This window comes from Pogona vitticeps, chromosome 7 (assembly GCF_051106095.1).
Source record: "Pogona vitticeps strain Pit_001003342236 chromosome 7, PviZW2.1, whole genome shotgun sequence".
NCBI lineage: Eukaryota > Metazoa > Chordata > Lepidosauria > Squamata > Agamidae > Pogona > Pogona vitticeps.
In genome coordinates this window covers 24542459-24566241 of record NC_135789.1, presented here as the reverse complement: position 1 = coordinate 24566241, position 23783 = coordinate 24542459, and the positions used below count along the sequence as shown (strand labels likewise).

The window sequence follows — 23783 nt, the reverse complement described above, 5'->3', positions numbered from 1 at the left end:
AACAAGCTTCTCAACCTCCCGAAGAATAAAGGCAGGGAGGTGGGTGAGTTCCATGCCACTGACATGCCTGGTTTTACCAATCCCACCTTTCACAGTGAACTTCCATGGCTCAGTGGAGATTTGAACCCGGGCCTCCCAAATCCCAGTCCGTCAGTCTGTCTTTTACACTGTACTGGACACCTTTACAGATGGCTGTCGTGACCACCAACGAACGTATTTAGGGGCCATCTCCATGAGCTTCTTTCACCCACTCCTTCATGAGATACCACGTTTTTGTGGCAACTGTTGGAAGTGGCAGCCACAGAAGGCACACAATTATGGGGTCAGCCACCTAAGATCTTGGCATTCCCATATGAGTGCGAAACACACAGCAGTTTCTAGATCCTGGCTCCATCTTTTCCCCTCTTGGGGGATCTTTGTCGGATCTTACACCCTACAAATCGAGGAAGGTAAAGTGCACTTTGAATGTATTAAACTGCGCCCCCCCCCCCCGTGCAGACTGGACCCCGAATATAAACACATGTATGGGATAGTGCTCTTTTCACCCCTCTTTCAAGGTGGGAATTTTTGGGGGTTGGGGGAATCAGGAAAGAAAAACAGAGAGGGAAATAATCACGCCACCAACAGAGTTTTCTCAGTGAAATCCAATACACCAATGTCTTTATTAACTCGGGGTTAAATGTAACAAGCAGGAACCCGCCGTAACGGGATCGTTTTTTCCCCCACACTCAAAACTTATTCCTTCTGCTTCTTCAGCAGCTCCTTCAGTTGCTCGATCTGAGCTGTCACGCTGCTCTTGGCGGTCCCTCCCGGGGAGGTGTATTGCTCCACGCTGCTCTGGACATTGAAGATCTGAGCCACGTCGCTTCCCAGCATGGGGCTGGAGGGAGAGGAGGCAGAGAGGAAGGAAGAAGGGGGGAAAGAACACGTCTGAAACCAGGTGTTTTTTTTTCAAATGGAAACATCAGGTTCTCTCTTGGAGCGACCGAGGAAGAATGCAAAGCAGGTAAACCCAACTCCAGATGTTCTGGTGCTGAACTCCCCAAAAACCCCAGCCTGTTTGGCCAATGGCCAAGGAACAGAGTTTAAAACATCTCAGCTAACTGTTCCTTTGAGGCTCAACACAGCGGACATGACTCCTCTTGACACCCCTGTGAGGTAGGTCAGGTTGAGAGAAAAGGTCACTCAGTGGATTTCCTAACTTAATGCACATTTGAACCCAGGCCTCTTTGTTCAACCATCATTCTAGCTGCTTTTCACTAGCAAAGACAGACCCACCTTCTCAGGCTAAAATGATAATTAATTAAAATATCTTCTCTCCCACCCCCCATAAGACCTTTATCTCTGGCTGGTAGTTTTGCAGATTCGAAGGCTAACCTCCCCCTCCCTTCCTGATTTTACCCCCAAGGACTCCTAGTGGGTGATTATACCGATGATTAAGAAATTTAGCATTCTATGGTGTCTCACCTTTACCCGTTTTTAAGAGGATTAAGCTCAAATTCCCAGTGGAGAAACTCTGTAAGGCAAGTAGAACGAAGACATACCTGATGGTTTTCAAATCCTCCGCAGTAAGCTGGTTCAGAGCTATTCCTTTGGTCTCGGCTAGGAGGACCGCCTTCCCGACTGTAGAATGGGCTTGTCTGAATGGCATCTACAATCCAGAACGTAGAGAATCAAAAATGGCTCCTCCTCTCTTTCTTTCTGCAATCCTTAGACATCCCTCGAAAACTCAAACCTCTCGTTCTGGAAGTTGATCTCCGGGCCAGCTGTGGGTTTGTGGAATATCTCTTCCCCCCACCCCACCCCAAGGCAAACACTGGATCTTGTAGAGCTGTGTTATGAACTCAAAAGGTAAGGCTGAATTCCTGATGGAGCGTACAGTGAAGCAGGTGATGGGGGTTCACTGGCCAGGCTAAGATCCACTAAGATCGGCAGGTGCTTCCAGGAGCAGGTGGCCTTTCAGGTGTGGCATCCCTGAGCATCCCCAGGTGGGTCTCCTGCCTAGACCTCCATTTGTTCAGTTTCAGCAAAGGGGCTGCCTCCTGAGACTTCAGGGCCGTGGCCTTGAAGTACCTGGGACACAGGTGAGCGGTTCTTTCTCCCCTCCTTCTGGCTCTTTGGATACTCACCCCCTTGCGGACCAAGAGGAGGGCAAGGTCTGTAGCCAGCAGCTCTGGGGTCAAGGCCTTCTCCATGGCCTCCTTGTTGATCTACAAGAGAAGCATCGAGTTCTCAACGGAGAAGAAGAACCTCCGAAGAGAGTCAAAAACAATAATCCGAATCAAGGTGCATCTCTGAGAAAAGAGCGGATAATTCCCTTGTTTGGACTACAGATCCCAGAATTTCCTACCAACAGGGTCCCTGGCAATTTTGGGATGGGTCGGGAAAAAAACAGCAGGAACAGAAGCAGGATTAGGGCATCTGCGTATTTATTTTCCCCGGGACCTCTGCAATGAAATGCAGTGCACAGCTCATGCCAAAACAGACGTCTTCCTTTCAAAGGCACTGCCGCCCTTTGGCTTTTGTCTTCCTCGGCATTGGCAAGCTCTTAAATGAGGAAGAGGCTTTGAAAATAGTAATTCCCCCCCACCCAGGGGATTGGAGGTCATCTGACAACGGGACAGGTGATGCTCAGACTCCAGAGGAGATGGAGAAAGAGAGAGAGAGAGAGAGATTTTGCAGTTTCGGAGCAGGAAGCTGACATGGGGAAATTCTTACCTGAAGAGTGGAGACTACTCCGTTGGCTACCTGAAGCACAGCACTGAGGGTGTCAATCACATCCAGCACAGCCTCCTTATCTTCCTGTTGGGATCAAGAAGGCAGCATGAAGCTCAGGAGAGCACCACTCAGATGGGGACCGCGGGGTCCAGCTTGCCACGGCCGCTGGGGAAGATCCAGCGGGAGGAGGACAGCCAGAGGAAAGCGCTTAGCCTCAGTGCCCCCCCATCCACCCAAAGGCACCTCCCCCAAAGCAGAGAAGCCCTCCAGACTGAGGTTTTTACCTGCAGATCTTTGTTGTAGGCACTGGGAAGTCCTTTCAGAACCACCAGGAGTCCAGTAGTCTGTAACAGAAAAAAAAGAGGGAGAAAATGTTGAAGGAAGCTGCCTAGTATAAAAAGAAAGCAACGAAGCTTAAGAGACCCTGCCACTGAAGGATCGTCTGTGTTTCGATTCCACAAGATGCAACCCCGGCTGGCTTCCCCTCGACTCTTGTGTGAAATGCACCATTTTCCAACAGCCAAACCTCCTCGCTTCAAGGCAAATTTCTCTCCAAAGCTCTCGTTTGGAAAGAAAAGGCTGGAGTCTTCATACAGCTCCTGGCTGTCAGGTGACTCGAACCCAGATCCTCAGCTTACCTTGCCAATCACGCTGCCGGTCTTGCTGCGGATCAGCTCCAGGCTGTCCGGGTTCTTCTTCTGAGGCATCAGGCTGCTCCCAGTGCTTGCGGGGGGGGGGGGAGGGGGACAAGGAATTAGCAAAGATTCAGGGTATAGGAAGCTCTGGTTCACACATTACTTTGTAAACCCTTAAGAATCATTTCCCAACTTTCTGCTAGGAGAGAGAGGACCCTGTACAAAGTCTTTTAGCACCTTGAAGATGATTTGATCTCAGTGTGAGCTTTTGTGGATTGCACCACACTGCTTCGGACACCTGCAAAGGATCGTGTGATCCAGAAAAGTTCGGGCTGATAGATAGTCCCAGAATAGGCCCACCCGACTTGTTTTCTCTGCTTTCTCTCTCACTGAAAGAGACTAGTGCAATTCTTCTGAAAACATCCAGTACTCCTGTGACACCCTGAAGAGTAGCAGTGGAAACCTCATGGTATAATGATTTGTTGGATGCGAAGGTAACACAAGATTCTGAGTTAGTTTGTAGCACCAGAGTAACACAGTTGCCCTGTTTGAGAAAATAACCTGCTGGATTTGGGCACTCTGTACCTTGAGTTACATGGATAAATACGTGACAGGTGGGTGTACTGCTGTGCCTCAGGTAGCAAATTAACTTGGGGCTGCCTCTCTTTCCCGCAATGCACAGTGTGATTTCTTTGGCTCATCATTACCCCACCTCTACTAAGACTAAGAGCAGTTTGGAGCATATCACTGAACTCCTCCAGCCATCAATGGCAGGGGAACAATCTGGATGAGCTAGGGTGTTTTCTGGATAATCTTTTTGCCCATTCATTAGTTCTCCCTCACTGAGAAAGGCATCCAGGGGCAAATTCCAGAGGACGCTGATTAAAAGCTGCCAGGGAAGCGGGTGCGAGACAACTCAGAATTACCAGAAAGAATCGGAGAGGGTAATGAATCCAAACTCTTTTGTCGAGAAAATGATGAGGTCTTCAGCTAATTTGCTCAGGTGGATCATGATGAGGGAAGCAGTAGAGAGAAATTCCACTGGGGAAGAGGAAAAGAAAACCACATTGTAGCTCCCAGCTGGCAAAAAAAAGGTCACAGAAACTAGCCCATTCGAAGATCTGTGTTTTCAAGCCTCTGATTCCAAATCTCTTTATGGACTGCTGGCTGCTCCAGAAGTTTTCTGCGCTCAGATCTCTGGCCTCGCCCCCCCCCCCAAGAATGGGCCACCCTCCCTTCACTTACCCACAAAGTCACGGTCGGTGACGGCATCGATGCTGTTGAGGCTGATGGTAAGAAAATCCAGTTCTGCAATGGACAGAGAAAAGAGGTGAAGGCCACCCCCAAAGCTTCCCTCCAAATGAAAAAAAAAAGGAAAACCACCCCCCTACTTAAATGAAAACCAGCTGTCTTATGTGCTGGGGAGGGAGGTTCCGGCCATAGATAGATTTATGACGTGATGATCCCCAGATTTAGCCGGCCATGAGGAAAGCAAGGATTACTCTGTTCATGGGCAGAAGTTGGCCATGGCAGTTTCCATTGTGCAAACCCAGCAGAGGATGCTGGCCGAAGAATGAGAAAGATTTAATGTGACTCATGGGCATGCAGCACCAGGAAACTCAACCTGGTTTCGGGTTCTGCTAGACTTTCTGTCCTTTCTCCGCGAAGGCAAGGTTTTAGGGTTTTAAAAACAGAGGCATCCGACGTACCTTTGCGGAGAAGCTCCCGGTCCAGGCCAAGGGCATTGCCCGCCAGGGCTCCACTGCAGCCGAGAGAGAAAAGGAAATGAGCCTCAAATCAGCCTTTCCCACTCCTTCTGCCTAGCGTCTCCGGCAACAATCCACCCAGGCAGCAGCTCGCCCTGTTCCGTGTGGATTCCTTGGTGGCCTCAAGGGTCCCATCAGCCCCCTTCCGAAAGGAGCTATCTATGGTCCTGAACCACTTTGGGTGGGGGGGCATTTTCAGAAATGGGGACTGAGGCTGCTGCTAGTTTGGAAATCTGTCATTCTGCTGCTGGAGCCGGCCCTACCGTTAGGAAGAACGAGGCAGCGGATTCAGCTGGCAGGACTCTGCCATCTGATGAGTGGCAGAGCGCCGTGAGCTCTCCCTAATGAAAACAGCAACCCCAGTTTGGAAGTCTATATTCATGTCTGCGTCCACAGACCAGCCCCGTCCTTAAGTTCCTTTCTCACATAACAAGCACAGTTCTTCTATGCAAAGAGACCCAGAGCAGAGATTTCAAAAGCTGACGCCTGCCTTAGCCCTACCGACGTATCCAAGTCAAGATTCTTCTGTTTGGGGGCAGAATTATGATTTCCTGCAAATCCACAGGATTTTAAGGCTGAACTTGATCCTGCGCCCACCTCTTTAGGACCACGGTAAAATGCTGCAATGGTGTTACGAAGGTGAACTTTGGCTTTTTCAAAAACAGATTTTACTCTTTCTAAAAAAGTAAGCCTGGGTTTCCTTCTGGGCACAACTGGTCACAACGCTCAGAAGGAAAAAAATGTCATTTTTTTTTACCTTCCCAGTGGCAGGACGCTTACTCTTTTTTTCACCTCAGAGAGGCGCTCCAGGTCCCTGGTCAAGGCCACAGCGTGGCTGCAGGAAGTAAGGAGAAGAGGATTAAACGAAGCCAGGAGAGGATCCCGAAGGGCCTGCCCAACTTCCAGGCAGTTTGGAGACAAATTATTAAATGCAGACTTCCTTGGAAGGGAGTCCCAAAGAGGATGGGAGGATGATGGGAGTTACCTAAGCAAGAGGTGGCTCCATCTGATGGGCTGAGCCCGCTGGAGGTGGGTGTAACCAGGAAGAATCACCTCAATTTCACTGCAAGAGAAGAGACACCCCAGTTACAGACTCACATTTTGGATAGTCCATTTTCACAAAGGGAAATTTAATTTATTGGGGGAAAGTTATGAAGGGATAACATGACAACTGAGCTGAGCCTCCAGAGTCTGGGGCAGTCAAGCCCATTGTTTGGGGGAAAGCAACATGGTGTGCCAGCCTGCGACCTGGTTCATAGGGGAGATCGCTGGGTTGCTTTCATTTAACAAGGATGCTTTACACAGGATAATATCTGGGTCTGGTTGAACGAGGGAACAGGGATGTTATTTAAATTAATGGAAGATAAAACATATTAGCAATTCTTGGGTTTCGCCAGACGAGTAGAACCTCCATGGACTGAAGCAATATACCAGATGCTTAGGACAGCCGATTTACAGGCTCAGGCTGAGAACATCTCAAAAGCTTCAGTGGATTGTTCAGGTGAATGGGTCTGTCAAGGCAGTTTTTAGGCTTGCTAAAACAGAGCTTCTGCATATAAAGGCAGTCTACCCTAAGCAGTACAGTTAAAGCCCATAGGAACAGTGGAGCAGAGAGAGGTACCAATTTCACCTCATTTTCCATTCACTGTCCTCCTCAGAACACTTAATGCCCCACCCCCGAGGAGAGGACTATCAGTAGGCTTCAGTGATTGCCACTGGGGGAGCCTCCAGGTTCAGATGCAGTCTATCTTGGAGGATCCGTTACTCGACGGGAAAAGCCAAGGGAAGGATTTTGCTTTCACGCCCAACCTCAGGGGGCAAAGCTGACTAGATACAATCCTCCCATCTCGCATTTCCTCCGAGGTTTTCAAGAAGAGGATGTTCTAAGGTGGATCGGGCAGGATTGGGCCAATAACCCAGGGAATTTTTGGGGTTGTCAATGGAGAGAAAAAGAGGCCATTGGACCCAACCAGACGCCCTGGCAGGGGCCAGTCAGAGCACCGAGAGATCGTGGGCCGAGGCGAAAGACTGGCAGGCTTACGTGGAAGCGCGCTCCACCAGAGTCCGGATGAGCTGCTGCAGGTGAGTGGACACCAGCGTGATGGCGCTCTTGAGCAGCAGCCTGAGGTCGGTCACCACCTGGAAGAAAGCCACACGGGAGTTCACTGTCTGGGTCATTCCTCCAACCTTCTCCGAAAAGAGAGGCTCGCTCTATTCCCTTCTCCTGGGGCGGTGGCAGGGGTGTGTGTGCCCTGGGACCACCGTGCAGCTTGCCCAAGGCCACACAGGCTGGCACTTCTTCTGAGAGGCACGGTGGGGAATCGAACTCCCAGTCATGGAAGCCCCAAGGAAAACAATTCGATAGCCCTGACATTTAGCTCCTGAAAGATGCCACGGGCTACTGATCAGGGGCAGAAAACAGAGGTGGTCGGACATCTTTGGGCCCCTTTTGGGGAGAAAGGCGGGATAGAGATATTTTGAATGCCAAATAAAATAAAATCGTTTCTAAATTTGGTTCCTACTCAAAGAACTAAGCAGGTAAGGTGGACATTTGGTAGCCTGCACGCTGTAGAAAATTATTATTAATAACTTACAGCAACCAGTTTTTAGCAGATTTTTTTTTCACAAAGGGCCTCGCGATTAAGAGTGGGAGGCTATGATCCTGCACCCACTTACCTGGGAGTAAACCCCTTTCATGGCACCCAGTTTCTCAACAGTGGAAGCTGACGGCTCTGGTTTGCGGGGAGGTTTTGAATCCGCTCCGTGTTCTACTCTAAACCTTCAAGTCGCTGCCCGAGGTGCTGAACCTACTTGGGAGCTCAGCATCAGCACCCAAAATAACTCTTTGAAGGTTCGGCCTAAAACCCGGAATGGATTCCCTGCAATTTTGACCCTGCAGTTTCTGAACAAACATACGGAGGGTTTTTGCAAACTGCTCCCTCAACACCTGAGAGGGATGGGTGGGGTGGGGAACACGAGAGACAAAAAGTGGCACAGATTTGGTACCCCTTGGTTGCGGAGTGAACTGGAGGCAGCCGTCCAGTGTGAGTACAAGCAGGACTTGAACCCATGACCTTCAGAGATGCAGACATGTTCCTTAACCACCAGGCCACTTTGCCTTTCAACGGCAGCTATGAGCTAAAGGAGGGAAAAAGGGCTATAGCAGTCAGCGGTGGAAGGTGCCTTTCAAAGAGCGACGGACGTCCCCATTTTATCTGCACAACCGGCCCTCTCTCTCGAGAAAGCCAGAGGCAAAGCCAGGGAACCCCTCAGTGATGTTATATTCTGCTCACGGCCAGCCGTGGCCGTCGGAGGGGGGAGAATGGAATGTGCATCTAGACAAAGTCCAGTGAAAGCGGGGGGCGTACATTGGCTAAGGGAAAAGATCCTTTCCAGAAAGAGAGAAAGAGAGAAAGAGAGAAAGAAAGAAAGAAAGAAAGAAAGAAAGAAAGAGAGCGAGCGAGCGAGCGAGCAAGCAAGCAAGCCACTGAGGAATTGTGCACAAGAGGGTCCAGAGAGCTGCTCTCATGCAAATAAGACACCCGGATCGTGCCTTTTCCCACATCCAAGAATGCAAGCTTGTGGACTGGCTGTTTGCATTCTGTATCAGGGAATCTCTTAAGCTTTTATAGTTTTGCTTCTGCTTGACCTGGAAATGGGCAAGAAACTCGGGTTTAAACCCCTTGCCCTTCTTACTGCCCACCCTCTGGTATTTTGATAGGGCAAAGGTTTAGGGACTAGAAACTTGGTTTCTAAAGAGTTTAAAGGCTTAGAGGAGTGCCTGCTTATCGCTGACCATGTTTGCACGGAACGAGGAGAGAAGAAAGAAAGTTAGCGCCACAAGAACAGCAGGACAAGTTAGGAAAAGGATTTAGAAACAGAAACATTTGTTTTTCCTACCTGGTCATTTCTGCTTCTTCCAGTGTGAAGCTTCCCAGCCAGATCACCAATTAGTTCCTGAAAAGGGAAAGGAGAAAAAAATTGAAAGAAAAAAAAAGAGTTTTTGTGAGTCTAATGGATGGCTGTTTTAATGTCCAGGGAAAGTTTAGGTAATGCCTGTATTTTTAAACCACTGCCTTTTAAAACATTTGTTATTGAGTATTGACAAATATTAGTAATATGGGTGTCTCCACTGGCATTTGTAAACGTACTACAATATAAGTTTACATATTTCCATAGAATAACAAAAAAAAGGCAGATTCTACTATTTCTCTGAATGTCCTGGGAAATATTCATCTTACCAACATCACATCACTCGTCCAAACCAGAGATATGATGCTGTTGGGTTTTTTTGAGAAGGGATTTCATCTCTCAGAAAACCACATAAATGGCTGTGGAGTTCTGGGAATTTTAATCGAGAAAGGCAGCTTTTCCCTAGATGGGTTCCAAACAACACTTTTGCTTCCTGTACTTCCAACGTATTTTGTCCTCTGGACACAGAGATGATTTCCTGTTCACCCACAGAAGCGATGCCACTTGTCAGAAAGTGACTTCAGCTGGAGCAGTTAGGTTTGTGAACATTCCATGACGCCCCAGTTGCTCAGAAGCCAAATCTCATGGACATTTTTAAAATGTTGGGCGCATTTAGAGTTTGTAAACCGTGGTCACCCCCAGTAAAGATCTCCTTTGGTGACCATGTCAAACTGGGTGGCTTGATTCTGTCCGAAACAGACCTAGCTCGTGATCAACTCTTTAGAGTTGACCATCCCGGGAAGAAACCAAGACTGAGAACTGGGAGTCCCCCCTGGAGCTGATGCCCCCCAACCTTGAGTCTGCGTTCAATGGCAGTGTGGATGTCCTCGTCGGTCTTGGTGATCACCAGCTCGCCCTTCGAACTCTCCTCGGCAATCTGCAAGAACAGCAGAAGAAAGCAGGTTGGCTCTGAACAGAAACCTCTTTTTGGGTCCCCTGGTTGAGAAAATCCCAGTTGTCTTAAAAACAGTGGTTCCGAACCTTGGGTCTCCAGATGTTCTTGGACTACAACTCCCAAAAGTCATGGCCAACCCAGCTAGTGGCGAAGGCTTCTGGAAGTTTTCATTCGGGAACATCTGGGGACCCAAGGTAGATGACGCTAGAGGGTCGGACCTCAACAGCTGGGTCTTTATGGCTCAGGGAACCTGGGCCTTGTAGTCCACCAAAAGGACTTTACCAACCTCTACTCTCGACCCCCAAGGAAAATCCCACCCCTCACCTTCTCCAGTCCACTCAGGATCTTCTCCAGTTCCGCTTTGGACAGGATCCCAGCCTTCTCCAGAGCCTTGGCATAGGCAATGCTTGCTTGGATGTCCACCTCCGTCAGGCGCTGGTCGATCTCAATGGAAGAGTTCAGCTGCTCCAAGATGGGGTCGATGGCCCCCACCAGCCTCCCACTGTAAAGCTTGTCTCCCTGCGTGATGAGAGAACATTCCTTTTGCGTTAACAAGAACATAAATGCACTCCGCCTCCCGATTTCTGGGGCCGCCATCTTGAGGAAGCGGAGCTAGTCAAGATGGCGGCCCACAGCAAGAAACCAAGGGGGTGGCATCGTTTTGGGTTATAATTCTTTAGTGAATCAATGTCAAATCCAGGCAATTTCCCTCATTCTTTTCTCCTCTTCCCACAGAGGCCAGTCTTTGAACCCAACCTTACAATAATAAGTAAGGATGGGAACAACTGGGATGCATCAAGATTTCTAGTTACAGGCTCTGGTGGAACTGTCAAGTTTATTCCAATGAATTAGAAAGGTACCTCTGGCTAATCACGCCGATGGTGAAATTAGACTTCAGGTTTCTAAGAAAACCCTATTGATTTGAAGTGCCATTCGAGAAGACCTAGATCCCATTTTAGCAACCCTCTACCTCCTCCATCCTCACCCCTGTTATTTTGGGCTGTAGCCCCTTGCTGATATCGCCTCTATCCCGAAAAGAGAATATGAATGTGGGTTGAAATAGTTTGAAACTCATGCAAAGCAGTCAGCCCAAGGAGGCAGCTGCACGGAGCTGCAAAATCCCGCTGGGTGTCCTTGGCCATTCTCCAAGGGGCTCCATGCTACTCACCTGGAGCAGTCTGATCCCCTTTTAAGGGCCACGGCTCCTTCCAGGTGCGCCCTGGGAAGCGTTGTTTTGACATGGTCTCACCTGTAGCTTTAGGGGCCCCAAAAAGTGTCGCTGGAACCAACAGAGGCGTTGGCGGGGTGGGTGTTTGTGGAGGCGAGGGGAAGTGCAAGGAATCTAGGTCCATGGACCTGCTTAAGCCCAGGATTCCCTTGCCACAGAAGACGTGAAAAGAGCTACTTATTCTGAAGATGCCCTGAAACCCACTCTAGCTCTTTGCCTCTGGGGTCCCCCTTTCCCTTTACAGGTGATTTACGGCATCTGATAGGCGACGGATGTTTGACTCCACGGATCACAAGGCGTTCCAAAGGTACCTTTGGGAGCACATGACGGGAGCACTTGTCAATTCCTTCAAAGCAAACAGGAAGACACCATGTGATCCTCTGGTTTTTTTTTAAGAGCCCAGGCAAAGGTCACTGAGCGGGAGGCAGGGAGATTTCCCAAGGCTAAGCCAAAAGGCTCAGCTGGCAGTCAGGAATTTGGAGGACTTCTTTCCCCCACCCCCAGAAAAAAAAATAAGCCATGCTGGGAATAAATTTCACCCTTGAAAAAACCCACCCTAAAATGGCTTTTTTCCCCCTCCCACCCTGGGACAGGTAGTGGAAAATATTCAGCAAGAGACCTCATTCGCTCTAGGCGGCCAGTGACAGAGAGGAGCAATGCAAGGTAAGTAAGAAAGCAAAAGTTATGATCTTTTGGGCCTCTGATGGAGAGAACATCCATTTCTTTACTGGATATTGGGTTTATATGTGGGTTACATGGTTGGTATCCATTGTCTGGGGAAACCTCTTGAGGTCTCAAAGAGGTTGGGCGAAGCTCTTGTTCCAAAGCCTCGCTGACTCCTGAAACTCACTTGGCTGGTCCTTCCCTTGTCCAGGCTCGCCTGCCTCGCTGGGCTGTCGTGATCTGGGAGACGGACCATATATTCCATCTGCAAGGCAGGCGGCCCCCCTGGGACCAACCTCTAGTTTTCTTCTGGTTCAGCCTCTAGGCGTTGCATTCTTTCCCATCCAGAAGCCAGCTGCCCTGGAGTGCTCGACCCTGCCTCTTTCCAAAGGGTATGGACTGCACGCCCCATCATCCCCAGCCCGCAAGAAGCAGCAAATTGGAGAGGAAAGGAGCAGTCCTTGAGGACGTCAGGGAGGGAGCTGGCTTCTCACATTTGACACTTCTTAAATCTGGGAACCTCTGCGCCAGCTTTCCTGCCTTCGGGGTGGTTTACGCCAATTCCTGATCTGGAATTGAAGCCTGTCCAGGGCTTTGCCAACCTCCATCACTCTGTCTTTTTGCCATGCCTTCCCCCAAATTTTCACCCATCTGGTCCCACCGTCTTTCCCTGCCTCTCTTGAATGGCTTTCCCCATTTCTTCTGGCACAGAGGGGCACCAGCTGCCCTCCCCAAAGACCCACATTTTCTCTAAAGCCCTTTCTCAACCACCCTTCCCCCCCCAGTCCTCATCAAATCCTACAGCTGGCCAAATTATTTTTATTTTTTCTTCCCCCCCCCCCCACTTTCTAGCTGTTGCTTTGTAAGCTCATTGCAGGCAGAAACCTTAGTCCAGAAACGTGCCAAGCGGAGCCCTATCGTGGCTCCTAAACAAATCAAATACTTTTCAAAGTAGGCCCACTAGATCGATACCTGAAACTGTCAAGCAATCGTTACTCCCACTGTGAGCAGTCAAAAGGACCTGGGGATGGCCCTGGTTATGTACAGAAATCAAAGGTAGACTGCCCCTAACCATGGCCGTTCCACTCCTGCTATCCAACACCATCAGGATCATTCCACGGGGGAAATCCACACCCCTCGTAGGAAACAGAGCAGGGAGGTGAAGTCTTTGCAAAAGAAGAGTCTCATTCGGAGCAGAAGGAAAGGATTTCGGTGGGCAGGGGTGGCGGAGGTGAGGAAGAAGGGGGTAAAGCTGCCTAAAATCCTATCTCACCTCAGATGCCATGCCTGGTGGTCTTCTTTGCTGCTCTTTTCTCCTTTCTGGTTCAGAAAGAAAAGTTTGCAAAATGCGTGTAAAACCTGCGAGACAAAGGGGGGGGGGAATGATTATTATACTGTATATATATATACACAAACACGCATATACACATACACACACATATAGAGTTTTCAAACCCGCCTTTCACGACAACCTACAGGCACCCTTCCACACAGACACTTCCACACACCCCCAGTAACCCCCTCCCAGCAATTGCAACGGGTACCCTGGTGGGAGGAGGGCCCGATCCACCGGCAGTCCCTCAGCCGCTCCGCTCACCTGCTGCACCCCAGCCGGTCTGTGTCGCTCGAACGGGCTGGGGGTCCCCTTTTTCAGGCTGTCAGCCCCCAGGAGCCACGCCCCCAGGGGGCGGGGCTTGCTCGGGGCTTGAATGGCTGGCCCCGCCCATTTGCCCCCTCCCCGCCAATTTACCCCCCCCCCCAAAATAATCCCAGGCATGGGCCCCTCCGACGTAAGCATTTCCCATCATTTACAAACGATCCAGGGAAGGCGATCAACGTGGATATACTGTAATTTAATTTGAAATCAAGTTTTCCCTCGCTAAACTTTAGGGGGAAACTTTAGCAACTAATTGCTGGGAAGGTTGGAAAAGTTGCTTTGATTTGATTTAATTGTGAATCATAAGAACTGGAGAGTATGAAATATACAGTACAGTATATATATGTATTCTGGCGAGCTTGCTGTGGCAAGCAGGAGCAAAGGTTGCGGAGAGCCACTTTTGGCTGGCATTCCGTTATTCGGCTCGGATCTCCTTGTTTTGTTAAAAGCGGTGGTATTTGGGGTGTGCGGGTGCGTGTCGGGAATCGGGGCCCCTGTCCCCCCCCCCCCTTTTAAATCCATGCATTCAAAGCAGCGCTAGATCAAATCGGAGCCAGGAAGGGTTTGCTCAGGAACGGGAGAAAATAAACCGTTTCCAAATCTTTAGCGTCTAAAACCCGCTTTTTCAAGGACGTTGTTCACAGTTTCATTCGGGCTGTGCGTTTCTTGTTTCCCCCTCCAAAAAATTTAGGAAATTCGTAACAATATCCTTGTTTCCATTTTCCCCCCTCCTTTTTTAAATGGGGCAATTTAGGGGCTCCCTGATGCAATCCTGAGAAACGTTCCTGTTTTGGATTGCAAAACGGTAGTCAATTCTGATCTCCAGCAATTCTAGGTAGAGGTACTCCCGTGGAACTCATGCAGACGTTGTTATCAATCAATCAATCAATCAATCAATCAATCAATCAATCAATCTATCTATCTATCTATCTATCTATCTATCTATCTATCTATCTATCTATCTATCTATCTATCTATCTATCTATCTATCTATCTATCATTTCTTTATTAGATTTTTATACTGCCCATTTAAGTGGCAACCGCTTCTCTGGACAGTTTCCACGTTGTCATATATAAGAACAGAAAGATGGCAAGAATAAAGAAAGAAAAATAAACATTACAACTAAGAATAAGAGGGATTGTATTCGTAGAATAGGCAACAGAGTGGCAGTCTTGGCTGCCCTATTGAAATAAACCCTTGGGGCACAGTGGTGGATGCTGGTTGATGTAGTCCCTTTCCCAGGTCATAGGTGTTGTGAGGAGAAAGTGGAGAGAAAGGGATCGGTAATAGGAAGGGAAAAAAGAATCAGACCATAAATAACGTTTAAACCCTGTAGCTGGAAGGAGATGCCAAGACGGAGACCTTAAATTAAAATTTTATTTTGTTCCTCACCTGCAATGCTTTTAAAGCAATGGTTCCCAAACGTGTGGGTTTTTTTGTTTTTTTTGGCTGTTTGGTTTTTCAGAAACCTCCCTCATGCCTCCCCAGCTTCCTTTTGCCATCATCCAACTCCCCCTCTCCTTTGAAAGAAAATCGGTTTCTTATTAAAATAAATTTTAAAAATCTTTACGTTCTTCATATGCTGTCTTTCTCCACATAGGGGGACCAACAAAACAAGAACCTAAAGTTTCAACATAAAAAAAATCCAAGCAGAGTCTTCCTAAATTATAGTAATAACAACTACCATTGAAATGTGTTCACATTGATTGAAAAATATCTTTATGGAGATCACACAGACTAGGAACATGAGTGGAAATTCATTAATTGGCAGTAATTTGCTATAATCAATTACACCTTGACATTTATGCTGGTTTAAAACTACAACAGAATCCCCTGACTGCCTATGAATTACTTCATGTCCCCTTCTTCGGTTTGAGAACCGAATTTTTAAAGGAAATGCAGTTCTAAGGTGGTGTGGTGATGATGTATTTTGAACACAGACTCAATACCTTCGGGGAGGGGAAGTTGGCATACAGATGTTAAAATTAATGAATTATTGTATAATGTACTCACAAAGGCTGTTTAATTATTGTCTAAATATACATGATTTTCAAGGCACACATGGATAGAAAGCAGGATACGAGAGAGACAAATGGCCTGTCATCAATATTTATATAAACTAGTCCTGCCAGCATCTAGGAGGAGATACAGAAAAGGGTAAGTCTCTGCCCCAGAGATCTTGCAAGTCACAGTGGGCTGTGGGTCCAGGTTCAAAAAATGGATTCAGCACAGTTTATATGGTGCTGCTGCTTTGGATTCGGTTCCTAAAAAACCCGCTCAAGGTCTGCGTATGTGTGTCAAGAAGAAGCTGCGTCAGGAATTCTCCTTATGCAACCATATTAGGACATGCTAAGAGCTATTTTCCTGCTGTTTAAAAGAAAGAAAACAAAGTTTTGCTGCTTCAGTAACTAGATCAGGATAACTAGATAAGCAATTAGATAAGGTCTGGGCAAACTTAGAAAAAGTGGGGATCCGTGGCTCCCCTGTTTGATGTTCTTCTGTGGATGCCTAAAAACACAATCAAAACTGATTTGAAACTCTTTTTTAAAAAATTCAATAAAGGAGAACAAGAAAGGGGGGGGGGGGAGAAATGGCTACTCAGCATTTGCCCCCAAACTCCTGCTTAGATGCTCTTGTGCGCCAAAGCTCCGTGTGTTGCAAAACTTGGATGAAGTTGTGAGTTAGTTAAAAAGAAAAAGGAACAGTGTGTTTAATGAATGAGAAATGCTAAAGGCCACCTGAAAAAGGAGAGACATTCAAGAAAGAAAGAACAAGAAAGAAAGATTCTATATGTGTCCTGAAATTGCGAGCGAAACACATAAGTCAGCGGTGGACGTTTATTTCTGCATTTTTAAAACAAGTTTTTTTTTAAAAAAAATGAATAGGGACTGTTTTTTTTCCTTCTTCCTTTTTTTCCCCCACACATGCACACACACACACACACAAAAGACACTTTGGCGTGATCAGCAAAGTGATGAATGGAGTAAACATCTTTCATGACAAAGAATACAAACACCCAGGCAGATCTGTGCACAATAGCGTTGCCCGAGGGCCCCCCTCGGCTTTCAGCCGCTAATGCCATCCTGGACCCCGACCCTCCACCCCCCCTTTTTTTGCATGCCCTGGGTTGTAACATTGCAATGCTGAGCCCTCTTTTTCAGGGTGGGGGGAGAGAGAATAATAACAGTGGTCTTTTGTTCTCTGCGTTTATCCGACTGGCAAGAACTGGCTTCCGACCAGTGTATGTTTGGGAACCCCATCGGCAGTCTGCAGAGTGATCGCTGCAGCGATGGCAAAACAGGCGTTATAGCGCTAAAGTTGGCACCGTCGCAGCACAGCGCTGCAGCGAGATGGCCTTCAGCCTTGGCACGGAGAGGGAAAAAGAGATGGCCCAGTTTCCCTGCCAAGGTTCACCCTGGCCAAGTCCCACCTCCTCCACTGTGAACACATCACTGCCTGTCTATTCCTGGGGCAGGCAAACGACAGGCATGCCAAGTCACACAGGGGTTTCTATTTGTGCGCTTGTGTAGTCGAGAATCCTGAATTCTACCGGGTGCCAAACAGGAGCTGATGGAGTGGAGGAGGACGGGCATTTGACTGGCATGAAAGAAGTTGGCTGGATAGCTCAGCCGCTTAGGTCTCTGGCAGCAGAGCCAGAGGTTGGGAGTTCGATTCCCCCACAGGGCCTCCTGGGAGAAGAGCCAGCCTGGGTGGCCTTGGGCAAGTGGCAAAGTAGTCCCAAGGCACCCTCACACACACACCCATGAAGGAGGGAATGACAAAGCCCTGCTGAGTGCTCCCTGTCTAGCAGGCCTTGGAAAGGGTTGCTGAAAGTCGAAATCAACTTGACAGAATGCAATTATTAGTGTTGGTGAGTGCTCCAACACTGGAGGCATTCGAGAGAAACTTAAGACAGCCACCTGGCATATCTCCTTTGATTTGTATTTCTGCCTCGAGCAAGGGGTTGGACTTGATGGTCTCCGAGGCCCCTTCCAACTTCACTATTCTATGGATTCTGTGATTATTAAAGAACAAGGCTGAGCTTCCAAGCAACTCTGAGTCTCTAGCCAAATATATATATTGGATCGAGAGGGTGACTGACAAAGAAGCACAGAAACGAATGAATACAGGCAAAGAAATCCTTAAAGATAGAAAGCACAATCTGCAGGTGCTTGGAGTGCAAGAATCTCCTGACACAGTGTTGCCGTTGCCTGGGCATGGGGTGGCGGGGAAGACACATCCAAATGTGTTCACAGTTCTCGTATTCTCTGGGGACACTGTGTCAGGAGATTCTTGCACTCCGGAAGCACCTGCAGATTGTGCTTTCTATCTTTAAGGATTTCTTTGCCTGTATTCATTCGCTTCTGTGCTTCTTTGTCAGTCACCCTCTCGATCCAATAAATCATTTGGCCTCTTTAGCCGGCACTTCAAATTTTTAAATGTTCTAACTAGTGACGGTGTAACTGTTGATTACAATGAGAATAAAGACAGCAAAGCAGTTATAACAAGGGAATCTGGTATCTTGTAAAACGTGGTTTTAGCATATTTAGGTAATGTTTCTTATCTGTTTTCCAAAAAAACACCAATAAAGAACATGTTAGAGTGATCCAAACCAGAGGCATGCCTGTGGCTAGAACAGGTATCTTCACTTATTTACTATATTGATTTGTTTAAAATATTTTACCCCACCTTTCTCCTTAAAAAGGACTCAAGATGGCTTGCATCATTAAAAGACAATATTTCAATTAGAAAAAAAGTAAGTATGCAAATAAAGAGAAAATAAACACTGGTAATTGTTTGAAACCAGTAACCAAAAATGTTGTGATGATGATGCCGAATCCTCATCCTTAGAGGCGTGCAAATGTGTCTGTTTGGACCAGCGACTCTGCAGATGTTGTCCAAAAACACCAATCTGCATGCTTCTAATATTAGTCTCTTCTTTTTCTTCGTTTGTATCAGGTAAAGGTTCCCCTTAGTCCAGCCGTGTCCGACTCTAGGGCGCGGTGCTCATCCCTGTCTCCCAGCCTTTAGAGCCAGCGTTTGTCCGAAGACAGTTTCCGTGGCCACGTGGCCAGCGCAACTAGACACGGAACGCTGTGACCTTCCCACCAAAGTGGTATCCGTTGATCAACTCGCATTTTTACATGCTTTCGAACGGCTAGGTGTTGCATAATTTAAAATTATGGATGTATGTGAAATATAGATAAAATTAAAAACAAATAAATATGTCAAGAGAATTCAAAAAGCATTGCACTAAATAATAATAATAATAATAATAATAATAATAATAATAATAATAATAATAATAATAATAATAATAATAATAATAATGGCGAATAAAAATTGCAAGAATGAACAATTACTGTTAGAACTGCATGGCGAAAGCAAAATGAAAAGAGATGCAGCAAACACGGAAACAACATGAAAAGGGGTACAATTATATAAAAACTGGCAAAACCCCAAAGTATGTAACGCCGTGCGAAATTTTTAAAACGGTATTGGGTGGAGCCCAACCCATCCCCCGCTCGGGAGCGCCATTCCGCCCCTTCGAACTTCAACTCCCGGAATCCTTTGCCAATATGGCCGATGGGAAGGACTTCTGGGAGCTGTAGTCCAAAGGCCTTGGTAGGCTGCAAACGCTCCGATAACTTAAAGAAAAAAAAAAGATATACTGTATATATTCTCTTTATTCAAGGGGAAGGTTTTCCCTTCCCCAGACAAGTCCCTCCGAGCTGGGGAGGGGTGTGTATTGGTAGCGTCAGCTCGGCCTTCGACGGGGCGCCTTTTCCTGAGGGGAAAAGCAGGCGCGGCCTAGTAGGCCTCGGCCTGGCGTGCTCGGAGGGGGGCAGACGGAGCTCGACTGGGCCGGGCAGAGGGAAGCAGCCGGGGGAAGCCTGGGGTCCACAGCGAGCCGAACCGGAGGAGGAGGACAACAACAACGGGGGCAAGATGGAAGTGTAAGATGGCGGCGGCCCCTGTGGCCTTGAGGGGACCCCCTTTTTTTTCATCGACGGGAGGGTGTGTGTGTGTGGTGGCCTGACATAATTCTTTTTATTGTCACCGTTACTGCACGTTTCATATGTATGTATTTTGCCCCGGCTTTCGCCCCCTGAGTCCGTCATTTCTCTGTCTCTCTCCCTCCCCCCACCGCATTTATCCTCACAACAACCCTGCCAGGCAGGCCAGCCATGGCTGAAGTGGGGTGGGCGGCTGCTTTGCACCTTAGTCTCCCCGCTCCCCCCCCCCCAAGGCCTAGTCCAACCCCTCCACCCCAGGGCCTTTGCCTGGGGAACAGCGTTTAGGGTGCTAGTTTTGAGGGGGATGCTGGGTCTTGTAGTCCGCGCCCCCAAACGCTTCTAAGCCATGTTTGATGTTGCGTGCTCCTGTTACTTTCATATGCTGTCAAGGGGATTTGGGGGCCTGTAATGCAAATTGCGGGGGGCGGGAAGGAACTTCTCCAAGCACTTTCGAATTTCTTTGCTTCCTTGATCGATAGCTGGAAGATTCTGGGAATTGTAGTGGGGGAAAAACCTGGGGGAACTTGTATTCAATGTTTTCTTGTTCCCATCCTTTCCTCTGCTACCTGTGGGATACTGGGAGTTGTAGTCCAAAGAAAGAAACTTCACCTAAGCAGTTTCCAGCTTGCTTTTCTTCCTTTCCCCCATTTGTTTGGGTTGCAGCTTCCTGAAACCCTGACAGCTATGGTTACTTATTAACTATAGTAACTAGACTTCATGTGTTACTGTTTCGAGGTTAATTTTATGGCATTTGGTAGTTTGATATTTTATGGCTTTATTTGTAAATTGAGTGCTGATATGGGTGTAAATGTTGGAAATCAAGGCAAACAGCTTCTGCAACAGGCATAGGATGCAATTTTCTCTTCCTGTTTTTTTTTCGGGGGGCGTGTTTGAGTTTGGAAATTGGATCATTTAATAAAAAAAAATGGTAATGTGTTGCCTCCAGTGGTTGATCATTAAGAGCCTCGTGGCGCAGTGGTTAAAACGCTGTACTGCAGCTAAAACTGTGCTCACGACCTGGGGTTCAAATCCCAGGTAGCCGGCTCAAGGTTGACTCAGCCTTCCATCCTTCCGAGGTCGGTAAAATGAGTACCCAGCTTGCTGGGGGGGCAATGTGTAGCCTGTATAATTAAAATTGTAAACCGCCCGGAGAGTGCTTGTAGTGCTATGGGGCGGTATATAAGTCCAATAAATAAATAAATAAATAAATAAATTTGGGTGAGTAAAAATCTTGTGCAGCCGAACAGCCAAGAAAACAGTAAAAAAATTGTTTCCTTTTTAGCCTGTGCAGAGGATTAAATGCAGTCCAGTGAACCAGTAAAAAGCTTTTATAGGCTAGTTTGGGAGAGAGTATCATTTTATGGACTTATTTGCAAATTTAGTGTATATATATAGTGTGAAAGGAGTAACAGGTAACCAGAGAGAGTGGTATAAAATGCCGTAGTTAACTAGGTTTCTTTCAGTTTATTTATGCTAAACCCTTAACAAAAATCATTTTAACATTGATTTGAATAGGATGATTATACCCATAAGATGAGAATATGGAGCTCTCCATAACGGTTCCCCTGATTTTGATGGGATTTACTTCCGATGATGTTTACACAGAATCGTGGCCAGCGAAGGAGAACATAATGCTTGCTGTGAAGATGTAGTACAGAAGCCAATTAAAAATGAGTATAATTGAGTGGCTGTGATTCCCTCTTCCCAAGCAGAAGAAAACTGGAAAGCAGTGTCATCTCCTTGATTCTCCTGATTAATTTGGAGAAAACCAAAACATTTTTCTTCCATTTCCCCGCCTCCCTCTTGAGCCAACTTTTTATAGAATCACTTGAGATTTCAGATTTTATTCTCCACTGAATCTTGTGTGCTGTTCTGTATGTTTCCAATACTTTCTATCTTATGCAGACTTTTTATAATTAGGGTTTGTTCATTCGGGATTTCTCTAGAGGTTAGTGGACCCGCCCTACACTCCAAGGAATTAAATACACCCTATCAATAAAACAGCGGCCGTCACCCTTCTCACCATATGGACGGGCGTGCGTGCGCCTATATGTAAGCTCGCTCCTCGGTGTTGTTTCTCTCGCGTCAGCAAAATGCGGGCGAGAGCCCGACCTCAGCATATTTTGGGAAGGGGCTCCCCCTCGATTCCCCTCCCCCTCCGGCCACATCCCCGGGGCAATTTAAAAACCATGCTAGAACTTGTGGAAGTTTGTGGAAGAGACGTTGAACTTGTTTGAAAGTGATGATGGCGACGATTCTATTCAGCCCCGCTGGGCTGTGCTGGACACAATACATTGTGCTTTTAAATATGTGGCAACTGTGTGTGTGTATGGGGGGGTCGAGAATTGCCTGGTGCCCCCCTCCTCCTTTTGTATAGCTGTGGCAACTTTCCTGTTGTTCCTGCTGTCTTGTCTGTTCAGCAGAATCTTTTGTCCCCCAGATGTATAGCGCTTGCGGTCCTAGGGTATTTTTTAATTTTCTTTTAAAGTACAGTACCTTTATTTAGTCATTATTTAAAGAAATAAAATTAATCGGGGCATGCTGAAATAGGAAAGTAAGAATGAGCAGCTCACAGGAGAACCAGGTGTCAGCAACGTGGCGCTCCTGTGCTTGGCGTGGACCTTGGTTAGGCTCACCACTGAGCCTTGGTCAATGGATCGTGTCTCCCACTGGGCTTGAGGGAACAGGCTGGCTTTAAGGATGTAGGACTGGCTGTAGGACAGAGACCCTTCGGGCTGCCCTTCCATCGCCTTACCGCTTGCGCCTCACCTTTATTCCCGCCCTAGCTTTGCCCCGTGTGCGGGATGGACCATTGCTAACACGGGCCAATGCAGAGAAGCGGGACCATAGCTAGGTGGGTTGGAGCAGCACTGGTTCTATTATAGTTCGGATCACCAGTGCTATAAAAGAACGGTGGTTGTTTGTTGATACAAAGAAGATGTGGAGGACCCCAGGTGGAAACGAGTCTGCCAAGGAGGACGGGAACACGGGTGGACCAGCTCCTGTTTTTTTTAACAAAAGACACAAACGGAGGTGTGCTGGGTTGAGCCAGTGATCTGTACAGCCCAGGAACATCTAATAAATGTTCCAGAGGAGGGTGTGAAGGGCAACCCTCCTCTCCTGCTCTTGAGCCCCATTCTTTTGGGTTTAGAGGTAGACTGCTTTTGAGCATGAAGGTTCTGCTTGAGCCTCTTAGCCAGCAGCCTCTGTCCATAGACGGATTCATGGAGGCGAGGTCTAACCTCCTTTTAAAGCCATCTAGGCCATTGTCGTTGGATCTGGTTTAACTTCATGCCGTAGGGTGAGAAGAAACATCTCCGTATAGATGCCCCGAATCTCTCGCTGGTCCATTTGGGATGCTAGGAAGTTCCCTTTTCAAGTGGGAAGCAGGGACCTTGGACACGGATTTATAAAGCGATTGATGAGGTGGCCCCGGTTGTCCGGTCCATGATCATGGAGGACAATTCTGGATGAACACACAACCAGTCGCTTTCTTCTTAAAGCTACTTCCCTTTGAGCATGGCAGGGGGAGGCCGGGCTTTTAAAGTTGCCCATGTCCCCTCCGCATCCCGTGACACTTCTCTGTTTTATGTTTGTTTGCTTTCTAGGAAAGACGGGAATGCAGCTCTTCTCAGCAATTATGAGGTAATTATGTACCACGAGAAGTTACACCGATTGGGTTTTCTTGTCCAGTTCCAAAGGCCAGGTCTCACTGTTGAAAGCCGTTAACCTTTTGAAGCTGGGTACCAGAAAGATCGGCTCCGCCGGTCCCAGTTGCAGTACATGCTTCTGTCTCTAGAGTAGGTGTATACGAGGGATAGCCCACTGGGTCCCTTTCCTGGCTTTCCCTGACACCCTACCCCCATTTTGGGGGCCCCACCTCAAATGTCAGATTACTCTTACAAACCTTTGAGACACAATTCCCATTTAAACATCATTTCCAATCCTTTGTTTTAAGACTGGGAAGGAAACAAAAGTGTATTTCAATTTAAACAGGGCTAAGGAGATGAGTAGGATAGATATTTTATCCCAAGTGGTATGGCATTGGTATGCCAGGAGGTGTAGATGGCCCTCTTTAAGTCCAGGGAAGGGCAGAAATGGCTCCCAGTTTTGCAGAAGTTGCCCACCCCTATTCTGGAGGAAGCCGTGCTTTTCGCCACTCTGTTGTCATCTGAAGTTGTGTCAGATGGGCAGGAGAGAAGGGGCTTTCTCAGCAGTAGGGCTGAAATGC

The 23783-nt window shown here is 47.6% G+C and overlaps 2 protein-coding genes across 11 annotated transcripts in view; one reads left to right on the top strand and one right to left on the bottom strand.

The window, feature by feature from the left end:
• Nucleotides 1-629: 629 nt before the first annotated feature.
• Nucleotides 630-13557, bottom strand: ASL (argininosuccinate lyase). 4 transcript variants are annotated; one of them, XM_072978338.2, is made up of 17 exons: nucleotides 13475-13557; nucleotides 13151-13236; nucleotides 10311-10526; nucleotides 9885-9968; nucleotides 9020-9076; nucleotides 7161-7258; nucleotides 6105-6182; nucleotides 5877-5954; nucleotides 5063-5115; nucleotides 4599-4661; nucleotides 4280-4394; nucleotides 3357-3441; nucleotides 3003-3062; nucleotides 2719-2802; nucleotides 2130-2210; nucleotides 1545-1651; nucleotides 630-880 (listed from the first exon to the last, which is right to left on the bottom strand). In XM_072978338.2, exons 2-17 carry the CDS (start codon nucleotides 13160-13162, stop codon nucleotides 736-738), a joined length of 1416 nt encoding a protein of 471 aa, XP_072834439.1. In that variant the 5' UTR covers nucleotides 13163-13236; nucleotides 13475-13557; the 3' UTR covers nucleotides 630-735. The 4 variants fall into 4 exon arrangements, with proteins under 4 accessions (XP_072834439.1, XP_072834441.1, XP_072834440.1 ...); XM_072978340.2 differs by having other exon boundaries at nucleotides 10311-10505; XM_072978339.2 differs by having other exon boundaries at nucleotides 13422-13495.
• Nucleotides 13558-19088: 5531 nt separating this feature from the next.
• CRCP (CGRP receptor component) overlaps nucleotides 19089-23783 on the top strand; it is a 29142-nt gene continuing 24447 nt past the window's right edge. For 4 of the 7 annotated variants that reach the window (XR_013538105.1, XM_072978346.2, XM_020803908.3 and 1 more), the window contains exons 1-2: nucleotides 19167-19553; nucleotides 23161-23197. Coding sequence is in view for 5 of the 7 variants with exons in the window: in XM_072978346.2 (XP_072834447.2) it covers nucleotides 19498-19553; nucleotides 23161-23197 (93 nt within the window). In the remaining 2 variants the exon portion in view is untranslated. The other 3 variants (XM_020803911.3, XM_020803910.3, XM_020803909.3) reach the window with 3 other exon arrangements.

What these genes read in the sequence shown, in the direction of transcription:
- ASL (XM_072978338.2), bottom strand. An exon ending in CCTACAACAAAGATCTGCAG is followed by an intron (nt 2,803 to 3,002) that starts GTAAAAACCTCA and finishes TGATCCCAACAG; the next exon opens with GAAGATAAGGAGGCTGTGCT. An exon ending in TCCTCTTGGTCCGCAAGGGG is followed by an intron (nt 1,652 to 2,129) that starts GTGAGTATCCAA and finishes TCTGGATTGTAG; the next exon opens with ATGCCATTCAGACAAGCCCA.